Here is a 21415-nt window from a genome sequence, read left to right on the forward strand (position 1 = left end):
TTCTGATTCATGATAGATTGATACAAAGTGTTTCTAGTATTCTGATGGAGGATATTACGAGTGTTTCGCTGCCTCGCATGTATAGATCTCTTAGTTACTTGGCCTTGGCCTTGGCCTGTCTTCTTCTTAAAAAAAAATCAAACTTTATAATCATTTGCATCCAAATCATACCATTTTAACAATTTTAATTGTTCAGCCCTACTGACTACTGCGGGAACCTGTTACACAAGCAAAAATTGAAAATCAGATTCTGCAATAAGGAGGGCAGAGTTGGAAGGAGGAATTCATTGAAGACAAAAATACCTATTTCTTTGTGGAAAAAGAATGCTGTTTAATTACAAAATCCAAACCTAAAATGTGTCTTGCACATCAAGAATCATACACAGTTAGAGGGGAACAGCTGAAACAATAGGTCTAGACTTGGCTTTTGAAATTCTAGAACAGAACATGAATAACAACAAAACTGAGGATAACAAGAAGAGCCTAAAATATGTTCTTATCTCCTGCATCCCAACATCAAGCACTTCCATTTTCTTACCATATCTGTTTCTTCTTTCCATCAAGTACCCATCAAGATACTCGTCTATGGATACCCACTTGTCCATTCTGGACGTCACGGCCTTTGATTGGGTATCATCTAGTTGGAGCGGTCCCAGTCTAAAAATCGCGAAAAATGCAGCAGACCAATCATTGAGAACTCTCTGTACCCAAGAAGATCATACCTCATTAAGTTTCACAACAATTAAAACATTATTATATTCAAATCAGGAACAATACAACAATCATTTTTACAAGAATAAAACAACATACATTAAAGGTAGCGAGATCAACTGGATTGAACATTTTAAAGCAGTCTTTTGGTGAGGCTGTCCCATCTCCATATATCTGCCAGTCATTGAATAAAATGATGAACAGCAAATACTAAGTTTGAGAAATTTTATTTAATATTGGATACATCATGTACCTCGAAAGTAAAAGCCATAGGCACTTTTACAATGTCATACATGTAATCTGTGGCAGTCCCATGCGCAAGATATCTATCAACAACATGAATGACATTGTAACCAACTATGTTAGTCTGGGTTGTAGAAGAAAATAGTCGGACATTTTAGCAATAAGTTCTCATTGAAAAGATAACATACCCAACAGAACCTCCTCCAGAACCAATCATGCAACGCTCGTGACAATGAGCTTGGTTTAGTACACCAAGTAAAGACCGCATATGCCATGAGTGTGATTCATCTGGGGTTGTGTTCTTGTGGTCATATGGCATAAATAAAGCCTGATGAAACAAAATACAAGTAGGAGATCAGCATTGTACAACTTAGATGGGCCTTTGAAACGAAAGAACAGGAAGCATCCAGAAGAAAAGGTGAGCCAAATCGGCCATTAATAATGAATTAGAAGAAATGTGAATGGACCAGCTGAATTGTTCTTCAGACATAACCATTTGTAATGAATTAGAAGAAATGTTTAGGTCCAAAGAACCAAAGCATTCAACAAAGTGTCTACCAGGAAGGTGGTGAAGTTACAAGAAAATCATTATACATAGTAAATAAGGATTATGTGCAAAAAGCCAAAAAAATTTCAAAACCATTTTTCAATATGTATATACCTTCCAGATATAAACTTGGGTATACTACACATGATAATACAGTAAATTATATTTCTTAGAGGCATCAGTTCGGCAACTGTTCAAAAGGAATATGATAAGGGATTGAATCTCAATTACCTCCATTCCAGAATGCACATTAACCCATATGTGTGGATCAAATGATAGGGCAAGTTTCCGCATTATTTGAGTTTCAGGCTCACTGAAAGCAGAAGTGCCGGGATTCTCTTCATATGGGTTATAATCCTATAGATAAATGAGTAACAAAAGTGAGCCAAAGAGATCATACCTCATAAGAGAATACTGCAAAACATTTTCAACCATGGGCACATTCAATATTTACTCAAGAAGTGCCAATGACATATATCTTCCATAGGAAAATTGAAAGATACACTTTAATAAGAAAAGAGTACAATTTGAAGGCTAAAGAGTGGAAAATCTTATAAACCTTCTCTTTTTTACCCCAATCAACACCCCAATTCCGGTTAAGATCAACTCCTCTTCCTGCCACAAGGAGAGAATGTTAATTATTACATCTCCTCCACAAATAACATAACGAATAACTAAAATCAATTATCTGACCGTTTCTCCTCTCACAAAGATGCCCTTCTTCAACACTTCTCCGACCATTCAAATTTTCCACGGGTACAACCTGTAAAATCAATGCAAATTAGCATTCCTAGAGCATAACAACACGGAGCATTGGATTGCAACATAGCAAGATATTGAGTGATTGATGATTGGCTGATTGGAAATACAAGATTATTTTCTCTCTCTAATACTCTTTCTCTAACTCTTCCCCTCTATGACCCTCTGTTTTCTTCCAAACACTGAAGCTATCATCTAAAATTTCAGGCCATAAAAGCAAATTGCAGCTACACTAGAGATAATGGAAGATATCTTAACAGAACCAAGGTCTTGTAAGAAATTACCTTTATAACAAGGTTGTCAAGAGTACTATTTAAGGAAGCCAAGTTTATATTGGGCAAAAACTGCTCTTCGCTTAAGATAGACAAGATCCGCAATGCAAGTTCTGATGTAATGAGCTCCCTCCCATGCTGCCCAAAACTCTGGAAGACAAGGAATTATCTGTCAACAAAACCAGACATTACCAACCTGAGATAATCTAATCCAGTAATTAATAAAGTCAAAATAGGGTGACATAATCTACTCACTGGTCCTCTCATCTAACCATTAACCCATTCCATTCTAATATTTATCTTTTCTTCATCCTCAGCAAATGGGAAACACTGAGGTAACCACAAAATATAAAATTTTGGAGAGGAGAACTTACAAGAAGGATCCGAAACTTAGACCTGTCATCACTCTCTTTGCCACTTCTGCAATAAGTAACTACTGTGATCTGTGCTTGGTAACCTTTATTTCTTGTATCAATTGTCTCCACCTGCAAACAGTACTGTCAAGACTCTGAAATTGAAACATTAAGCAACCAAAAAAAGAAGCCATACTGTGAGTTTATCTGGGTGACGGTGGACCAATGCCTTAATCTGCTCCAACAAATCAACACTGCCAAATCAAAATTTACATAAAAACAATTATCATAGAGTTAAATAAAAGATTACAACTTTACTATTATCAGCCGAAAAGATTCAAAATTGGAAGAGACCCAGTAAACAAACTGGTGATAGAAACAATATAATACCTAGAATGGTAGAGATCATGATTGATAGGGGTCAAATTGAAATCGTTAGATTTACAAATGAAAGATGAAAGAGCAGCAACGAAGAAAAATATGAGAAGAGAGAAGACAGAAGCCATAAGATTCCGATGAAGAATGTTCTCATGTCAAAATTTTCATTTTAGTTTTGTTGGGCAAAACAAAAGCAAAGATTCAAACACAAGACTTGTTCTGTTTAAAGTGTCAATGGTGGCAATGACGAAGAGAGAGAGAGAGAGAGAGTGCGGTTTTGTCAAATTGTTATTGGAAAATTGCATGTTCAACGGCCACCAGCTGACGCGATTTGTTTTTTGTTTTAATTAATAGCCGTTGGATTAGACGGTGAGCGAAGTGAGAGAGCTGATCCAGTTCAAATCTATTATGGAAAGGGCCCACGGTTTAGACAAATTGGATTTGCTATAAAGAGCGTTCTTCCACTTGGAGGTTGACTATTAGCTGGGCTGTCACAAGCCCATCCATTTTCTTTTCCTTTTTTGCAGCTGATCCTTCAGGTTTTACATTCTTTTTTCTCATTATTAATTCAAGGTTATTATCGTAAAATACACCTACCTTGCCGAGTTCTTTTTTATTTTCTGACATAAAAAGCTCAAAGTTTTATTTTTATGGCATTTATAGCCTAATTCCTTATCTGATGTCCCTTGATCATTCTAAATGGTCAAAAAAACTTAAAATTATACTACCTCCGTTCTTTTTTAGTTGTTCATTTAGCCAATATTGCACATATCAATATAGTGCTTCTTTTGTCTTAATTTATAAAGAAAAATACTAATATAGCCCTATTAGTTAATAAATGCCTTTTAAATTAAAACATAGGGTCATTTATTAGGGATGGGTAAACTTGGAAGATAAGTAGCTAATATCACATGGAATTACTAAATGGACAACTATTTATAGACAAATAAAATTGGCTAAATGGACAACTAAAAAAGAACGGAGGGAGTATTGTATTATAAAATAAAAAGTTTAAAAAGATTGGAATGTGAGATGACACGTTTGCTAAAATGTATTTAAAATCGAGAAAAACACAAAATGTGGAAATATTTTATGACAGTAATCCACTAATTTATTGATTATCATCTACTAATTATTTAATTCCATTAAAATAATAAATTTTATTTTCTATAACAATTATATGAATTTTTCATTAATTTCACAATACATTTTTAATTTAATCATACGATTAATTGATAATTATTAATTATATTCTGAAAATATGAGTTATTTGTGAAGATTAAAAATGAATTTATTAATTTTTATTAAAAAAATGATCGACGGTGATGTTTAAAAAATATTTAATTCACTATTTAATTTTAATAGATAAAATAATTACTAATGATGTTTAAAAAATATGAAAAGTATTTGAAATTAATGATGAATAAAACTTATATTTAAACTTCAAACTAAAATAATAAATTTATATACATTTTGAGACGCTCAAAATAATAAATGCATTTGTATTTGCATAATTAAAATAGTACTATTACCATACGAACAGTTATTTAGTTGGAGTACCAAAAAACAAAAAAGTGTTTCTTTACGTACTATTATCTTGTGGGAGAAGTATAATTCATCAATTTTAAATTGATATACAAATTTGAATAAATATATATGAAAGAAAGTTATTTTGTAAAATAAGATAGGTTATTTATAAGAAAGTTGCACTTTTAAAATGGTATTGAAAATAAAGAGCGATTGATAAGGAGGAAGAAGAGAGTGTGGGAATGTTCATTCTCTTATTACATCTGTGAATTACTTAGGCTCAAGGCAGACAATTGTGAAATAGAGAATGTCAATACTCATGTTTAGACTACTTCACTATTAAATCACCTGCAATTAGCACTCAATGAAACACGACGAAACAATATTAAAATGCAATTTTGGATCTGAAATGCTAAATCTATGATGTATCTTTAAAGTAAAAAATGTTAATGAAATGAAATATCCATGCTTTTAGTAAATCACTAGAGGACTTGGGTCCATTGATGCCAATTTGAGGAGGTCCGGGTTGCTTGCCAATATAGCCATAACTTGTTCATCCAAGCTCACCCAAGCTTCCACACCGTCACCTGATCTTGTGTCAACCAAAATCACAAGATTCAGAACAATCGAACCAGACAAACCAATACTACTGACCCAAACAGGCTTTCCCCACCCAAAATCAGCATCATAGTAACCCAACTTACACCAGCTTGAAAATCCAACACAGTCCACTTCATCTTTCGAACACTTCTCACCAATTTGCTTAATGGACTCGGCCATCAAACAATTGACCCCTTCATCACCTTTGATTTGTTCAACAAATTTATGATCAATTCTTGATATTGCTTCTCTTACCTTGCGTAACAACTCATTGAATTCAGGTTCTGATGTTGACTCGCCTGTGAATTCAGCATCTGCTAGCCACAGGAAATTTCCCAATGAATTTTCTGACAAAGATGGTTCCAATCTTGTCCGAAGATTCACTACGTGGGTTAATAAAGATTTTCTAGGAAGTCCGTGTAATTCTGCTGAGGCAGCTATAATAGACTTCCATAAGAGAGCTGAGACTGCTTCCACACGGGTGGGCATGGACAGACCACCTGAGGAAGTTGTTTGTGCTTTCAGCTTGCTTATTGCCGAGGCATCAAACACAAATCTCCGAGTAATGCAATTACCCTTTCTAAACATAGAGCCCCACATTGCCATCGACGAATCTTTCAGCCATAAATCATTCGCCGGAAAAAGAGCAGCGCCTGTAAATTTCGGAAACACTACTTTACGGCAGCCCTGAGCCGTGCTAGTCCACCCCTTGAGAAAAGTGCTCAGTGCAGCACCATCCAGAATCTTATGAGAGATGCATATACCAATCGCAATTCCACCACACTCAAAAACATTAGCTTGAACATTTGTCACATAAGTACCCTCCATTGATCCTTCCGTAATAAATTGACAGGGAAGCAACTTATTTATGAAATGAAGGTCGACAGGTTCGGTAAGGAATTCATCAAGGCAACAACTAACTCGCGTTTCGACAAAATTGGCCCCTTCGTCGTTGCAGTTTATGGAAAGATCATTAATTATCTTTCCAGCGAGAGGGTAAAACCGCGTTAGAGTTTCCGATAGAGATGATTTTAGCAGACTCAATCTTTCCAGAACTTTAGTATTTGTGTTCACGGAATAGAAGAGGACAATCGGAGCATACGCAGATGGGATGAGCTGATCTAAAATGGAAAGCTTGAAGATTCTGAGGTGTGGGGGTGTTGGAGAAGATGGTCTCACATTTTGTTTAGAAATAAACTGCACTTCCATTTTTGTTTCTTTGAAGATTTGTATGGAACTATATGATGTAGAATTGTCGATTAATATAAAGTATTTGGCATAACAACTGTAGCAAATAAGTTACAAGATCGAAGATTCTTCCCTTGTCCTGTATAACAATGACAGATGATAATTTTACTTATGCAATATCCAATTGCTATGTAGCGGATCACTTCAAGTCAAATTCCCTCTATATTTTTTAAGTCCGTTTAGATGTTTACACCTAAGTTAAATGATAAAAATGGAAGAAATTAAATATAATTATGCTTAGTTGTTAAGTCTGAATGGATTTGAGAAAAATTGAGAGAATTTATATTTGAGAGAAGCCATTCCGTGACCCAACTTATGGCATTTGGCTTTGGGAGGTCAAAAGTTTGGTTAGGGATTAATGGCAAAGGGTCTTTGCTTTGAAAAATGGTGATGTATAATGAATGCATGGTTAGGATTTAGGAGGCTGGTAGATGAAAGCTATAGATATGTGCATAGAGTCAACTTAAACTAGTTGAAAGCCAATATTGGCCTACTGCCGTCACCAAAAAAATAAAAAATGGATGCAATTATTTCTAACATTTCCTTTTCTCAAAATTGCCATGTGACTTGTATCTAGTCTTTTCACTTTTGTATGTTGAACTTTCAGTTATAGGATTTATTCACTATTCATGTATTACAAACTAAAGACTGTTTAGTTGTAGAGTTTTTCTCCAATTTTTTATTAAAAAATTTCAAGAAACTTATAAAAAGTAGAATTTATTATTTGATTGGTTAATTTTCTAAAATATGAAAACCAATATTCCAGTTTTCTAAATTTAGCTTAATTGTGAAAAATTAGTAAAATATGTTTTTTTAGATTTTTTCATCATAGCCAAAGTGAAAATCACGAGATTTTCAATTATTGTGAGTATTTTTTTATTAAATAAAAGTTCTATATTAAATATCAATTTGTAAATAATATTCCATTATTGATATTACTACGTTAATATGGTTGATAATGATGTCTAACTTTGAAAGAGGGTTATTATGATTGATCCTACTCATGGTCGCCAATTTTGATATGGTGGCCAATTCAAAGTTCAATCAATTCGACAAATTAAATAAAAATTAAATATTTTTAGATAACATAAGATCTATTTATATATTTATAAATCTATTTATTTAAAAGCATATTACATACCTGATGAATAATAAGTAGACCGAAAAAATAATAAATAAATCACACATGAACGACCAAACCTACCATTCTGAATCTGAAAGAAACAGCATATACGTTAACTCAAAAACAAAGAAAACAAATTGAACCTTTAATCGAGTCAGATTCTGAAAATTGATTAAAATCCAACCAACCTACATCAGATCAAGTAGAGTAAAATTGTAATGAGGCAGGCAAGTTTTCAAACAACTTGAAGGGTTACTGAAAATTTATGTATTTGTAATCATTAGGACAGTAAGGAGAAAATAAGTCAGCAAGAAAACAGCGTTTTCTTCTTGGATTGTAACCCATGTCCTTGCACAGTTGATCATTGCAGTAGATTTGCAGCAGCACACTTATGCAAGATCTTCTATAGCTCTCTTTTGCGTAATACTTCGCACTGTTTTCCAATCTTTTAACGTCAGCTTCCATTTCACTTATGCTTGGTAACTTGAATTTCCCTGCAAGAAAATGCCCCACCCACTTGCTTCTCATTTCTGTGGTATATAAAGTTGCAGGACTGTCTGCATATCCAAGTATTGCTAGCTGCGGGATTCGCGGATGAATGCACTCCCTGAAGTATAATGATAAATGACAATATGATAGAAGAGTGATAAATGAAAATCTATGTAGCCCGGGAACAATGATACAACAAACACTAAAATGGAAAAAGGAAAACACAAAATGGGAAAACCGGAACAGGAAATGATGATACGTATATATATATATATATATATATATATACAGAAAAATTGAGTTTTAAAAGCATCATAAGTTTTATTTAGGAAGAAGTATTTCCGAAACATAACGCAGGAGAAGTTTTGTGCAACATAGATGAAAGTATAATCCCACAACTCTTCTAGACTAGTCGATGAAAAGACTTGCCAACTTTCTCAAGAAATGACTCAAGACAGAAAGTTACCCGTACGGTACCTGTAAAAGGGAGCTGATGTCCCAGTAATGCAGTTCCCAAAGTAGTCAGATTTGAACATCATCTTGATCTTTTCATCACTTTTAAATCCAGTTGCAAAGATAACAATGTCGGTTTCTAAAGGGATTTTCTCACCTTCTAAAATTATCCCATTTTCACAAAAGACGAAACTCTCTGATTTTTTCAGGATAAGGCTTCCTTCTTCGACTCTGTGATAGAAATTATCAGGCAACACCGTGATCATGCATGAGGATATCTCTTTGAGGAATCCATGGGCAGGGATCATATTGTATTTCTTCAATGGGTATATCCACTTGAGATAGCGTTCCATTAATATCGAAAATATCCAGAGCTGAAATCAAATAAAGAATCAATTGTACAAAATCGATTGTACGCAGTAAGTAGTAACTTCTACTTCAATAAGATAATGAGGGATTACCAGAGGTGAAAGCAACATGGTTAAGACCCAAGCAAAGAATCCTTCACTAGGCTTGTGAACTAGCAACTCTGAGAAGCGATTCAAACCTCTGAAGGTTAGCAAGAGTAAATGCTCAGGAACCGTCCAGTGGACTGTTTTGAATACCAGCGTACATGGATGCTCTACCCCTAAGATTGGGGTGAAACAGATACAACAGTTACACATGATCTCATGCTTGAAACAAAAGATCTAACAAACTACATTTACACAGTGATAGCTTATATTGTACGGAAACTTCCATATCTGAAAATAATTCTAAAACTCCAAAACCACATATTTATAGCCTAGTTCGTAAAAATTGTCATTTTATCAATTTCATTTCAGTATTAGTATTTCCGTGCAACATAGGCCATAGTAAATCAGCACGTGATGCAGAAAGGAATATGGATACACCTATCAACCTATGCAATTGGCACCAAAGAGTCTATTCATTTTTCTTCTATGAGAGGAAAAACAAAAACAGCAGAGGATAATAATCAATTTATAGAATTGCTCGACCCTTTCATATTTAAGATACCTGATATAATTTTTGCAAAGCAGCAAAAGAGGGGAATATCATGCGTACCATTTCTACTAGAAATTTCTGCTGCTACATCTACTGCCGATTTCTGAAAGCCAATCACCGCAACTCGCTTATTTCGTACAAACTCAGCAGCAGAATCATCATCCATAGCAGCAAAATCCATGGAATGCAAGGCTTGACCTCCAAACACTTCAATTCCTTTGTTCACAGGAAAATTCGGCACATTCGGCAGGTCACTGTACCTGCCAATGCAAAGGATCACAAAATCTAGTCTATACACCTGAGAGACAAAATTCACAGAAAATATTATTTTTCATTCTGCTACCAATACTCTGCAATCCTGTTTCAAACAATAAAAAATCACAGAAAATATTATTTTACGCTTCTTCATCCCGATTCTCTGCATTGCTGTTTCAAACTACTCAACTGCAAACAAGCACATCCAATATTGAACCACAAGTGAACTAAATTAGATTGCCATGGTAGAACTCTCAGTGTAGTTAAAATGGTTCAGAAAGTTGAGATCTCTCTACATCTAACTAATAAGCCACTAAAGCATGCAGTTCGTTCCTAATAAAACATAGTCCTAAGAAGAAAGAACATGCAGTTCGTTCCTAATAAAACATTCAAAGGGAAGAAAACTAACATTTACAAAAGAGAATCACATACGAAATCATCAATGAATAAGAAGTTATTTCTTTGATTTAGATAATAAAATTGTACCTCAACTGGTGCACGGGGATCTCGAACATCCTGCACGGTGACATCCCATTTCCCGGAGGGAGAGATGGCACTACCGGTGCCACCCCACAAATCCCAAGAAAGCATATCCTCATCATTAGACAGTGTAGCATAGTCCAAGCAAGTAACTTTGCAGTTACATTTGATCCTTGGAAGTATGTTAAAATGAACAGCATAAGCTTGGAGGTACTCCAACACCTGATTGTGGTCAGGGAAGATCTCTTTAACGGAATCAGGCCAAGCAAAATCCGAGAACTGGTAAAAATATTTGGGTGTTTGGAGCTTGGTAGACTGTATAGTTTCACACCAAACACCTCCTATACAACTTCGAGCTTCAAATACCATAGGATAAAGACCCTTCTCCATTGCATGCTTGCAAGCAAGTAGGCCACTGACTCCTGCACCGATTATCCCAACTTTCTTCTTCATTTTGGTTTCGGAAATGATAGCACCGCCGATTCTCAACTGTTTCTCTCGTATGATTCACCACCATTCTTCATCAAAATTAATTTACTCCCCAAGAATTCCGTGGCTGAAGAGGTGGGTGACTTCAGTTTAGCAATTTCCAACGCAAGAACAATAAAGGCCTCACTTAAATTTTGGCTCTCTTTTAGTTGAATATCTGACACGTAACAAACAGTCCATCCACCACGTCAGTACATTTTCTGTTAATAGCCAGCTTCCGCTCTGTGGTTCTGCCACGTTACTCGAGGCATTCATTAGCTTGTGGCAATTTTTTGTTTACATTCTAGAAGAGGCTTTGGGCTTATTAAAACCAGTTAACCCACTCGATTATTTGAATCCATTTCGGGAGCAGGAGAATTTTACTTTACAGAATCAAATTGAAACAATTTGCAGAAAATGAATAAGATTTAATTTTGATATACAAAAAATAAAAAACTCATCAAAATAAAAATAAAAATAAAAATAATATAAAAACTTAAAGACCAAATGTTGTAAAAAGGCCAAATCTTTCACAAAAGTTTCACAAAAATTCTAACTTTTCAATTTTGTCGATTTTGGCCAAAAACTGATTATTTAGTATCACAAAAGTTCCGACCTTTCAATTTTGTCGATTTTGGCCAAAAATGGATTATTTCGTTTCACAAAAGTTCTGACATTTGAATATTTGGCATGCCACATAGGCGTAACATAGGCACCACATAGGAAAATTGAAATCAAATTGAGAGTTGGCCACAATTGAAACCAAATAATTTATTTCTGGCCAAAATCGACAAAATTGAAAGGTCAGGACTTTTGCGAAACTTTTATGAAAGGTTTGGCATTTTTAAGACATTTGACCAAACTTAAATATAGCTAAAAATTGAATAATTTTTTTGTTGACGTGTCAATTATAGCTAATATACTATATAAATATTGTACTGAGAGAAAAACTCGTCTACAATTTGCACATATTTAAATGTAAACAACTGGAGTATATTTATTTATCATAAATTCTGTTCATCAATGATTATCAGTTACAAAGTAGTATTTATTTTCAAAACAAAAGGAAGACTTACAAAAGTTAATTACAGCTTGCTAGTGGTGTGTTTTGAAAGGCTTCCTATTGCGTTGGCTTTCTTCCTTAGAACATATTTTTGTACCTTTCCAGTTGAAGTTTTTGGCAGATCTTCAAAGACAACAGTTCGAGGTGCCATGTAATGAGGCAAGTGCTCCCGGCAATACTGAATAAGTTCCTCTGCACTGACATTACACCCTTCCTTCAGTTTCACAAAAGCACAAACTGTTTCACCCCAGTAATCATCAGCTTTTCCTACAACAGCTGCCTCAAGTACTGCTGGATGACTAAACAACACAGATTCTACCTCAATCGTGCTTATATTTTCTCCCCCGGATATTATAATGTCCTTTGATCGGTCCTTTAGCTCTATGTAACCGTCGAGATGTTTAACTCCCAAGTCTCCACTCCTAAACCACCCACCACTAAATGCCTCGTTTGTTGCTTTCAAGTTTTTCAGATATCCGTTCATCACTGTGTTGCCTCTGAACATAACTTCGCCCATTGTTTTCCCATCTGACGGCACACTCTCCATGGTAACTGGATTCTTTATATCAACTTGGTCAATCCCAAGATGTTGCAAACCTTGACGAGCCTTTATCTTTGCCTGAACATCGGGAGGGAGGGAATTCCATTCCGGTTTCCATGTGCATACCGTCCCAGGGCCATATGTTTCTGTCAAACCATAAGAGTGTGTGACAAAAAATCCTAGTCTTTCCATTGCAAACAGTACCTTAGGTGGTGGTGGTGCACCACCTGTCATCACTGCCACCTTTCCTGGAAGAGGCTTCTGATCAGTAGCTGGGGCATTAATGATCATGTTCAAAACTGTTGGTGCACCACCTGTGTGTGTCACCTTGTGTCGAGCAATACTTTCAAAAATCTCTTTTGCAGACACATTACGTAGACAGATATTTGTACCTCCTTGAGCAGCCACGGCCCATGTGAGGCACCATCCATTGCAGTGAAACATAGGAACACACCATAGATATACAGGCATTGATCCCATCTCGTTCAGAAGAACAGCTGCAAGGGAATTTAGATAGGCGCCTCTATGACTATAAATTACCCCTTTGGGACTAGACGTGGTACCCGAGGTATAGTTCAATGATATGGGATTACATTCATCATTTGGTCGTCTCACCTCAAAGTCTGACTTCCCAGTTGCTAAAAGGCTTTCATATTCTAAGTAACCAGGAGATGAGACATGATCAGTTTGATCACATTCCTGGATTAAGACAAGCTTGGGCAGTTTGATCTGAGTCTTGGAGAGAGTTTTTAGTGCTCCCTGAGCAATCTGAAGAAATTGGTGATCCACAAAAATAAGTTTGGCCTCTGAATGTCTCAATAGCACGGAAACCATAGTCGAATCATGCCGTATATTAAGTGTACAGAGAACAGCCCCAGCCATTGGAACACCAAAATGTAGCTCATACATTGCCGGAATATTTGGAGCCAGAACAGCAACCTGCTTAGATTTGCAAATGTTAATAGGAAGTTAGATTGTTCATTGCACCATAATGTTATCAACACCAAGAATCCAGACTAGAAAATTATATCTAGCAGAATGGTAAAGCATTTCTCAAGCCCATAAATAAAAAAGACGAGATTCCACCAACGAGCAAATGTGCTAATTGCAGTAAAACATAGTGTTAAGCATCATCTATTGATTTATCAAACAGTAGTTGCTCAACAAGCTGTCTACAGCTCTAATAGCAGCAACTACTAGCTACTCTGATAAATTTCCCTAAAAGGTACCAAAGTTTCTGTGTACACAACTTGATCAGTCCCATTAGCCGGAGAATAACACAATACATCAATCAATTGAAGTTTGAGAGTTGATGCTATTGTGATTCAATAATTAAATAACCAATATATATCCAAGCAAATTGCAATACGAAGTGAATAACAATCATCAGAATAACATAGAACTCATATATAATTCCATTAATTTTGAACTAGAAGGTAATTTGAAAAGTAATTTTAAAGGAGTTACCACATCGCCGCGAGTAGTTCCTAGCTGAACAAGAGCAGAAGCGAGCTTGATGCACCTGAGGTGCGTTTCTCTCCAAGTGTACTTAACATCGCCATAAACGACGGAGATATTGTCACTGTAAACCATAGCGGAGCGTTCAAGGAAGGTGATCGGAGTAAGAGGAACGTAGTTAGCAGAGCTCTTGATCATTCCGTCCATCTCCCTCGCCGTTAATCTTATCACCACCGGAACGGATTACAGATCACCGTTTGGTTTGCCCTCTCTTGAAATGTTGGGCAGTATCGCAGAAAAGCTTATTTGGCATACAAGTGGATGGGTCTGATCATCAGTAGTGGTTCATGGAGGGCCACTTTCATTGATGACGATAATTTTTTTGGCTAAACCAATACCCACACTCCCATACTTTATCATTTTTACTCGGAAAGTCCTTATTTCAAAAATGTTATCTTTTCCATTTCTACACTTGCCAAATTGCGACATTCACGTCTTTTTTGTGACCGAAAGAAAAAAAAATTGTAAATAGAGAGAGCATAAGAAAAAAGCATAAAAATCGCAATTTGATAAGTATAAACATTGGAAAGATAATTTTGTATGATGGAGCTTTCTAAACAAAAATGGTAAATACAAAGATTTCGAGATGAATTTTGCCAGTTTCTCATTTTAATTTATTACGAGACAATTATATTTGTCAAAAAACTTTGGAAGATTCAAAATTCAAATCTGACGACCCTCGCAATAAATTGAATTATTGAACTGTTTCGCTAATACAATCTTATATCAAACTATAGTCATGACATTAGATACAAACACCGCCTTGAAAACCTTTTCATAATAAAATGAACAAATAAATGTTTTATAAAGAAAAGACAAATAAAGTGGTTATAAATAAAGACGAATAATAAAATAAAACATTCAGCATAAACTATTATAGCTCTTAAATGATTTCATTTTTATTGTTGAAAGGTCTTCATTCATCTTTAGTTCTTAATTCGTTATATACTATATGTGGTATGTATTGCCAATAATTTTTAACCAATTAAATGTAAAATAAAAATAAGAATAAAAATTGGCTATCTATTATATTTAATATAAATAAATCAATAAAAAAAGATACAGTGAGAATAAATTATAGACGACAATTGAGAAAAAAAAACGATAAAGTTGATTGATTAAAATCATCTTAAGTTGATTGATTACGAAATATCATATTCAACCAATCTATAACTTTTATTATAGAGTTTAGACTGAAAGAACTTAAACTAGTTAAATACATTTTTACTACTCCCTCCATTCCTAAAAGGCTGACGTTTTAGAAGTTAAAAAATATTCCTTATTACTTGACGTTTTGATCATTTAGACCACTTTCTGCCCAAAATAACCTTATTGTTCTACCAAGTGTCAGGGCCCTTATCATCTTCCTCTAGAAATTCTGATCTGCTTGTGCTCGTGATTTATGAAATAAAACGAAAATGAAATCAAATAGAAAAGATTACCAAAAACAGTCTACAAATTCAATCCAACTTCAATCCTTGTTAACTGTTCAAATTTTAGAAAAAATATTTATCAACTGTGCAATTTTTTTGGATTTAAGAGTATTTGGAACAAGAAATATAGTGAGAGACAGAGATTTTTAAAAAGAAAAAAAGAAGCAAAACTTGCACGGTTGATAAACATTCGCAAATCAGTGTGCCAAATCCAAGTTTAACCCAGATCTACAAATATTCATTTGAAAAACTTATTTTAATTTTTAAAAATAAAAATTATGAACATTTGCAGATCCTTGAGTTAGTTTGGCTATTTATCAAGAAGAAGCAAAACTTGGATTTCACATGCCGATTCGAAAAAAAAATGAATGAGCAGTAGACTGGTTGTGTAGAAAATGCTTCTACCTTGTTGAAAATGAAGAAGATGGAAAGTGAAGCATTTTCATCTTTTCTTTGTGCAAGGACGTGTCATTTATTAAGGGCAATTCAGGAAATCTGTTATGTTTAATACTTTTCTTAATTTGTGTGCAATACTCTAAAACGTCAACCTTTTAGGAATGGAGGGAGTATTTATTTTATAATAAAAATGTAGATTGATTGAAGATGATATGTCATTTCGTGTTTAAAACAAATTTTGGTTAATTGTTAAAATCAATTGATAAATGTTCCACAATGTAGTTCTTTAAGAGTCTCAATTTTGCATGATTCAATCCACTATTTTTCTTAAATTGTGTAAGTATTTAAATATTTGATTGATCGTGTTCATGAATAACGTATGAGCACGGCCTAAGTAAGACGTTTCTATATTTTCCATGTGAAAGATTTTTAATAATTTAGAAAAGTTCAACTAATTAAAAACTTGAATATACACGTTTCTTATAATATTTGATTTAATATCTATTTATTTCTTTTTTGTTTACTTTTAATATATTTATTTAAATACAATAAATATAACATATAATAACAAAAAAATCATTTAAACTTGAACCTTTATGTTATCAAACCATAATTAATAGTAATTAAATTTTGGTCAACTATTCTAAAGACTCTAATAAACTACTACTACTATGTTTTATTTATTTTGTCAAAAGCAAGGAGTAGTAAACTAATTACCATCCAACCAATGAAACGTATAATTGATAATAAAATCTGAACATATTTAAGTGAGATTAATTAGTTTCCTTAATAATTGATTGCAAAATCTGAACAATTGAAGGAAAATACGTAATAGTAAGAAAAACAATCAGTGCTACCTAACCAGTCAAATGAAGCAACAAAATTTCAAAAACTGAAACAAATTTAAGACCGTCAGATCAAAAATATGACCGTTGAGGCGCTTCTTTCTTCTTGTTTCTCAATTCAAATATCCCCAAATAAAAACTAGCAAAGCAAATCAAAACTTTCAAATACACAGAGCAAAAATAAACACAAATAATCTAATGTCAACAATGAAGTCCTTCTGTAAGCCTCCGCTCGGTAAATCGCCAATCTCCGACCGGCCACGCCGCGTCCTCCGATCGACCACCACCTCTGTACAAAGTCCGCCAGGTCAGTTGATCTTATTTTCTTACATTTATTATCTTGTTTTCTGTTCTATAACTGAAACCTAAAAAAATTTCAGGAACCCTAATGAAGTCACAAAAGCTAAATCCGGGTCCGACAATGGAAGAATTGGATCTCCGACCCGAATATAGCACCATATCGTGGGAGATGAGGGCTTTAGCAAACATGGTTGATACTGAATTTGGAAAAGAAAACAAACCAACCGCCGAGGTAATGAAAAATTCAAATTCAAATGCAAATTCTACTTCTCTGTTTGAAAGAGGAAGGTTTTATGATCTTTACTCTGCAAAGAGAAACGAGAGATTGAAGAGAAGGAACGGAGAGAGAGGCGAAGAGCCGAAGACTCCGTACAATCTTGGAGTAAATGTTGAGTCTTCTAAGAAAAAAGATATGAAAAAGCTTGAGAGTTTGAGGAAATCAGCGTCTGCTTATTACTCTGTGGAGAAGAGTGAAGTTCCCAGATATTCTTTGAGAAGCTTGAGCAAAGAGAACAAGAAGCCTCCTTTGCCTGTTGTTCATTATGGGAAATCTGTTCTTGCCAGTGAAAGGAAAATTGGGGCCAGAAGGTCTACCAAGATTTGATTGTATTTCAATTTACATTATAGGGTTTGGTTTTAGGAATAGCTACTCGATTCCTTTTCGGATTTGGTTTTTTATAGTTTTTGTTTGAGTTTGAACTTTGATGATTTCTGGAAATGGCCTGTTTGCATCTCTGCTAGTGCATTGAGTTCACACCAATATGTTGAGAAGGTGTAATCTTCCTCAATCAAACAGTAGAACATAATTTTTATCCCTTGAATCCAAACATGAATGATACTACTTTTTGTTCAAATATGTATATTCAATCATAGTCCCCCTAAATTGGTAAGTTATGGAAGTTCCTTGTATAAAAATTAGGAGATTTTCTAGAAGAAATGCAGCGTTCTGCTTTACGCGGGTTTTTTTTTTCTTTGAAGAAAAAGAGAAGAGGGTCGGTTTTCTATAATTTCATACTTGGGTTATTTCTTGAGCCCGATATCTTAACTGCTGCTACTTTGATTTATCTCGAGCCGGTGGCCCAGATGAAAGCACCATTCATCGCTGCCGTTCACCGCTCAACTACTATAGTTGATCGAAAAGATTGGAATAACGTCCATGTCATAGAATGGAAGACCACTTGTATTACATAGCAAGTTATACTAATAGCAGGAGAATAGCTCTGCCAAATTTTAAGCCTTGCAAGTGAGAGCAGAATATGCATTTCCACCTGGATAAAAAAACAAGTCTCACATTTCAATCACAAAAAGAGTTACAAAAAAGTATTGCCAAAAAAAGGGTTTTTCTTTTTGTCATTTGCAATGCCTCTTATGTTGTGACCAAAAGATATGCAAGGCCTTTTAGATATTCAACAATTTCAGATCCTCCAAGCTTTGAACTTCCATAAACTCTATCGACAAAAGTTATTGGAACCTGCGAAAAGTAGAAAGCCAAATGTCTACCACCATAAGAACATGGATCATTTAACAATGCAGCCGAGAAATGAACAACAATAGAATTTTGAAATGCATCAACAACAAATTCAGTATAAGAAATGGCAATGGTACAGATTATGAAGTGAAGAACACATATATATTAGGCAGGCAGGACACAAGAGTAACATACACCGCAGGCTGTCTAACCTTGCAACCTCCCATGAATATCCGTGACAAAATATATGAATAATTTGGACCTAAAGACCATTTGCGGACATCTTGAAGGTTTTTTCTATCTTTTAATTAGTAATATTATGGACATCACCAAATGGTAATGTGGATGGGTGAAGGGGGGAAATGAGAGATTTATTTTGAAGGATTGATTCTTCAAAATCAAGACAAATCCAGTTGCATCTTTTATCGTTTAATTTGTAAACTTTTGAGGAAATAAGTGATGAGAAAAGGGGCTTCAGAAAAAGAAGAGACTGTCACTTTCTTTTTTTCTTCAAAAAATGCAAAACTGAATGATTGCATAGTGAGAATGATAAGTTAATAACACCACATTTCAAGAATCAAAAAGCCCAGTTTATAAAACAAAGATTTATAGCATTACCTCCTCAATATGGTACCCTTTTCTGGAAGCTCGAACAATCATCTCCATTTGAAAGACATATCCCTTACTTACTATAGAGCTTATAATATCTTCAAGTGCCGATTTCTTATAAAGCCTTCAACAAGGAAAAAGAAAAGACATATCAGCTAAATTCCATTAGGTACGGACACTTAACTGATAAATACTATAAACTCATTCATAATACCGGAAAGATCCTGTCAAATCAGATACACCAGGCCATAAGAGTGTTTGTGCAAGAACATTTGCTCCCCTACTTGTCAGTTTGCGCATAAGATTCCAACCATGTACACCGCCATCTGTAACATACCTGGTTCCAGTGACTACACTGGCACCAGTCTCCAACTGTTTCCTAACGAGCGTATCGTGGAAAACGATGCAATATAACATAAATGGATCAGGCATCTGAGGGTTTTGGAACACTGTAAAAGTACATATGCATAACAGAAAGCTTCTTACTTGATAAAGCTTGGCAAGTACTTTGGCTGTAAAAAATTGAGCACAGGAATCATAAACATGGAACTTGAAAGTAAATCAAAGCTATTAGTGAAGTAATTTCCAGTACCAACAACTGCATGAGAGCTGACTAACAGTTTTTATTGTTTAAGTTTTATTGAGAAACATAAAGGAATTACATGCAGAAAGACCCAAAATCTTAAAAAGAAAAGCATGGAAGCAAATCAGAAGCAAATGACAATACAAAGATCACCAAAAGCTTCAATTTGCTAAAGATAGATCTAAAGAGCTGAATGATACTCACATGGTGAGATAGGTCAGCATCCATGATCACAACAAAATTTCCAGTAGCATGCTTTAAACCATGAACATAAGCCGTTCCTGAGATTATAAATGCATCAAGAACCAGTAACCATCATAATCTGAAAAAACAACACAATTACCTACCTAAACCAAGCTTTTTAGGTCTGGGTCTTAACAACTGCATAAATCAAGAAGAGTAAGAATAGAGAGGCAGTTACCACAAGCAGATATAAGCGCAAGTAACCAAAATAACATACAAGTATCTAACATAAGCAGTATACTTACAATGCGATGTTCACCGTAAACTTGCTGCAACTGCTTTACAACGTCCTGAGTACCATCAGGACTTCCATCATCCACAACAATAATGTCAAAGTCAACATCCCTAGACATAACAAGAAAAAAAACAGTTCCTTGAAATCATTATAAAGATTAATTGCAGTAACAAACTAATAATTTCGGAAATGATCAATTGCAGTAACAAACTAACAATTGCAGAGTAACTGAACACTGATTAAAGCGTGAAACCTAATTATGATCAAATAGAAGGTTCAAAAATTGCGATAAATATAAAGTACCTGAGATGCTTAAAGATGAGATAAACGATGAGAGCAATGTTGAGGCGCTCGTTGTAAGTTGGGATTATGATACTGTACTTGTTTTTCTCCTCCTTATTCAGTAGCTTCTCCTCCATCTTTGATTTTGTTTTAAACCTATTCAATCAGTTTCAAATCGATCGCTATCAATTTTAAATCCCTTTCTTTAGAAAACTTGACCCTTTGCTTTGATCTTCCGTTCTTGATCTGATTGTGTTTCGTTCGCGACGAGATCGATATCCGATCAGTTTGGGCCAGTTTATAATGGGGCTGGGACAAGAAAATGGCTATCTGTTTTACGTCGAACTGTTAAAAACCTTCACGAATTTGAGGAATATACGGACGGAAGGAAATAGAGTCAAAGCCAAAAATGGACAACTGGACGTCGCCGTTTTCATATTATCTCAGCACTTCTAAGCATTCGACCTGAGATAATATTAGCGACATCAACATGATTTATGGTCACCTTAAGATTATTTTTCGTGGTAAATAATAGAAGTAATGACTCGAAACAATTTAAATATTTACTGTTGTTATTTCTCAATAATAACCTGATAAAATTATATATTTCAATTATTTTCAAGTTCTCTCAATTGAGTTTAATTTTGCTCCGTGGTTGAACAATTGTCTTTCCTGTATTTGTTATTTTAATTGGATAAATTTAACTTCAACAAGCTACCATTTAGTATGATTTTTACATGTGAATGCTATTATTCTTTTTTTTTTTGGCAAAATAGCAATTGTATTAATTTCGGTAAATAGAAGTACATAATGTTTGTGAGAACTAGATAATAGAGATTACAATAATAACTCTTAAAAAGGAGACTTTAAGGACTTTTTAGTCACTTCATGAGCCATCCAAGTACACATTCGCTTAACATATGAAAGTAAGCGAACGGTATAAAATTCTGACTTCTATTATTGATGGAACATCTTTCTCGACTTATTC

At 34.6% G+C, this 21415-nt stretch overlaps 6 protein-coding genes across 9 annotated transcripts; 1 reads left to right on the forward strand and 5 right to left on the reverse strand.

Annotated features, from left to right (window-relative positions):
• Positions 1-283: 283 nt before the first annotated feature.
• LOC126665755 (uncharacterized) lies at positions 284-3561 on the reverse strand. The gene is made up of 11 exons (XM_050358649.2): positions 3276-3561; positions 3082-3139; positions 2907-3017; positions 2545-2682; positions 2195-2264; positions 2061-2116; positions 1733-1858; positions 1143-1282; positions 965-1037; positions 811-885; positions 284-701 (listed from the first exon to the last, which is right to left on the reverse strand). The coding sequence occupies exons 1-11, from the start codon at positions 3389-3391 to the stop codon at positions 387-389; spliced, it is 1278 nt and encodes a 425-aa protein (XP_050214606.1). The 5' UTR covers positions 3392-3561; the 3' UTR covers positions 284-386.
• A 1639-nt stretch (positions 3562-5200) lies between these two features.
• LOC126665754 (stemmadenine O-acetyltransferase-like) lies at positions 5201-6993 on the reverse strand. Its single transcript, XM_050358648.2, has one exon. The coding sequence runs from the start codon at positions 6597-6599 to the stop codon at positions 5262-5264; it is 1338 nt and encodes a 445-aa protein (XP_050214605.1). The 5' UTR covers positions 6600-6993; the 3' UTR covers positions 5201-5261.
• A 783-nt stretch (positions 6994-7776) lies between these two features.
• Positions 7777-10933, reverse strand: LOC126658513 (probable flavin-containing monooxygenase 1). The gene is made up of 5 exons (XM_050352665.2): positions 10450-10933; positions 9769-10006; positions 9165-9331; positions 8728-9077; positions 7777-8368 (listed from the first exon to the last, which is right to left on the reverse strand). Exons 1-5 carry the CDS (start codon positions 10894-10896, stop codon positions 8014-8016), a joined length of 1557 nt encoding a protein of 518 aa, XP_050208622.1. The 5' UTR covers positions 10897-10933; the 3' UTR covers positions 7777-8013.
• Positions 10934-10980: 47 nt separating this feature from the next.
• On the reverse strand, positions 10981-14330 carry LOC126658467 (butanoate--CoA ligase AAE1). 4 transcript variants are annotated; one of them, XM_050352664.2, is made up of 3 exons: positions 13983-14330; positions 11988-13454; positions 10981-11089 (listed from the first exon to the last, which is right to left on the reverse strand). In XM_050352664.2, the coding sequence occupies exons 1-2, from the start codon at positions 14178-14180 to the stop codon at positions 11997-11999; spliced, it is 1656 nt and encodes a 551-aa protein (XP_050208621.1). In that variant the 5' UTR covers positions 14181-14330; the 3' UTR covers positions 10981-11089; positions 11988-11996. The 4 variants fall into 4 exon arrangements, with proteins under 4 accessions (XP_050208621.1, XP_050208620.1, XP_050208618.1 ...); XM_050352663.2 differs by having other exon boundaries at positions 11076-11162; XM_050352661.2 differs by lacking the exon at positions 10981-11089 and adding an exon at positions 11207-11294.
• Positions 14331-16796: 2466 nt separating this feature from the next.
• On the forward strand, positions 16797-17861 carry LOC126665084 (uncharacterized). The gene is made up of 2 exons (XM_050357784.2): positions 16797-17014; positions 17088-17861. Exons 1-2 carry the CDS (start codon positions 16906-16908, stop codon positions 17609-17611), a joined length of 633 nt encoding a protein of 210 aa, XP_050213741.1. The 5' UTR covers positions 16797-16905; the 3' UTR covers positions 17612-17861.
• Positions 17862-18280: 419 nt separating this feature from the next.
• LOC126665083 (dolichol-phosphate mannosyltransferase subunit 1) lies at positions 18281-20906 on the reverse strand. The gene is made up of 8 exons (XM_050357783.2): positions 20449-20906; positions 20156-20255; positions 20015-20048; positions 19872-19948; positions 19571-19596; positions 19299-19463; positions 19094-19208; positions 18281-18478 (listed from the first exon to the last, which is right to left on the reverse strand). The coding sequence occupies exons 1-8, from the start codon at positions 20562-20564 to the stop codon at positions 18374-18376; spliced, it is 738 nt and encodes a 245-aa protein (XP_050213740.1). The 5' UTR covers positions 20565-20906; the 3' UTR covers positions 18281-18373.
• Between the last annotated feature and the right edge of the window lie 509 nt (positions 20907-21415).

The sequence above is a fragment of the Mercurialis annua genome, linkage group LG1-X (assembly GCF_937616625.2).
Source record: "Mercurialis annua linkage group LG1-X, ddMerAnnu1.2, whole genome shotgun sequence".
Taxonomy (NCBI): domain Eukaryota; kingdom Viridiplantae; phylum Streptophyta; class Magnoliopsida; order Malpighiales; family Euphorbiaceae; genus Mercurialis; species Mercurialis annua.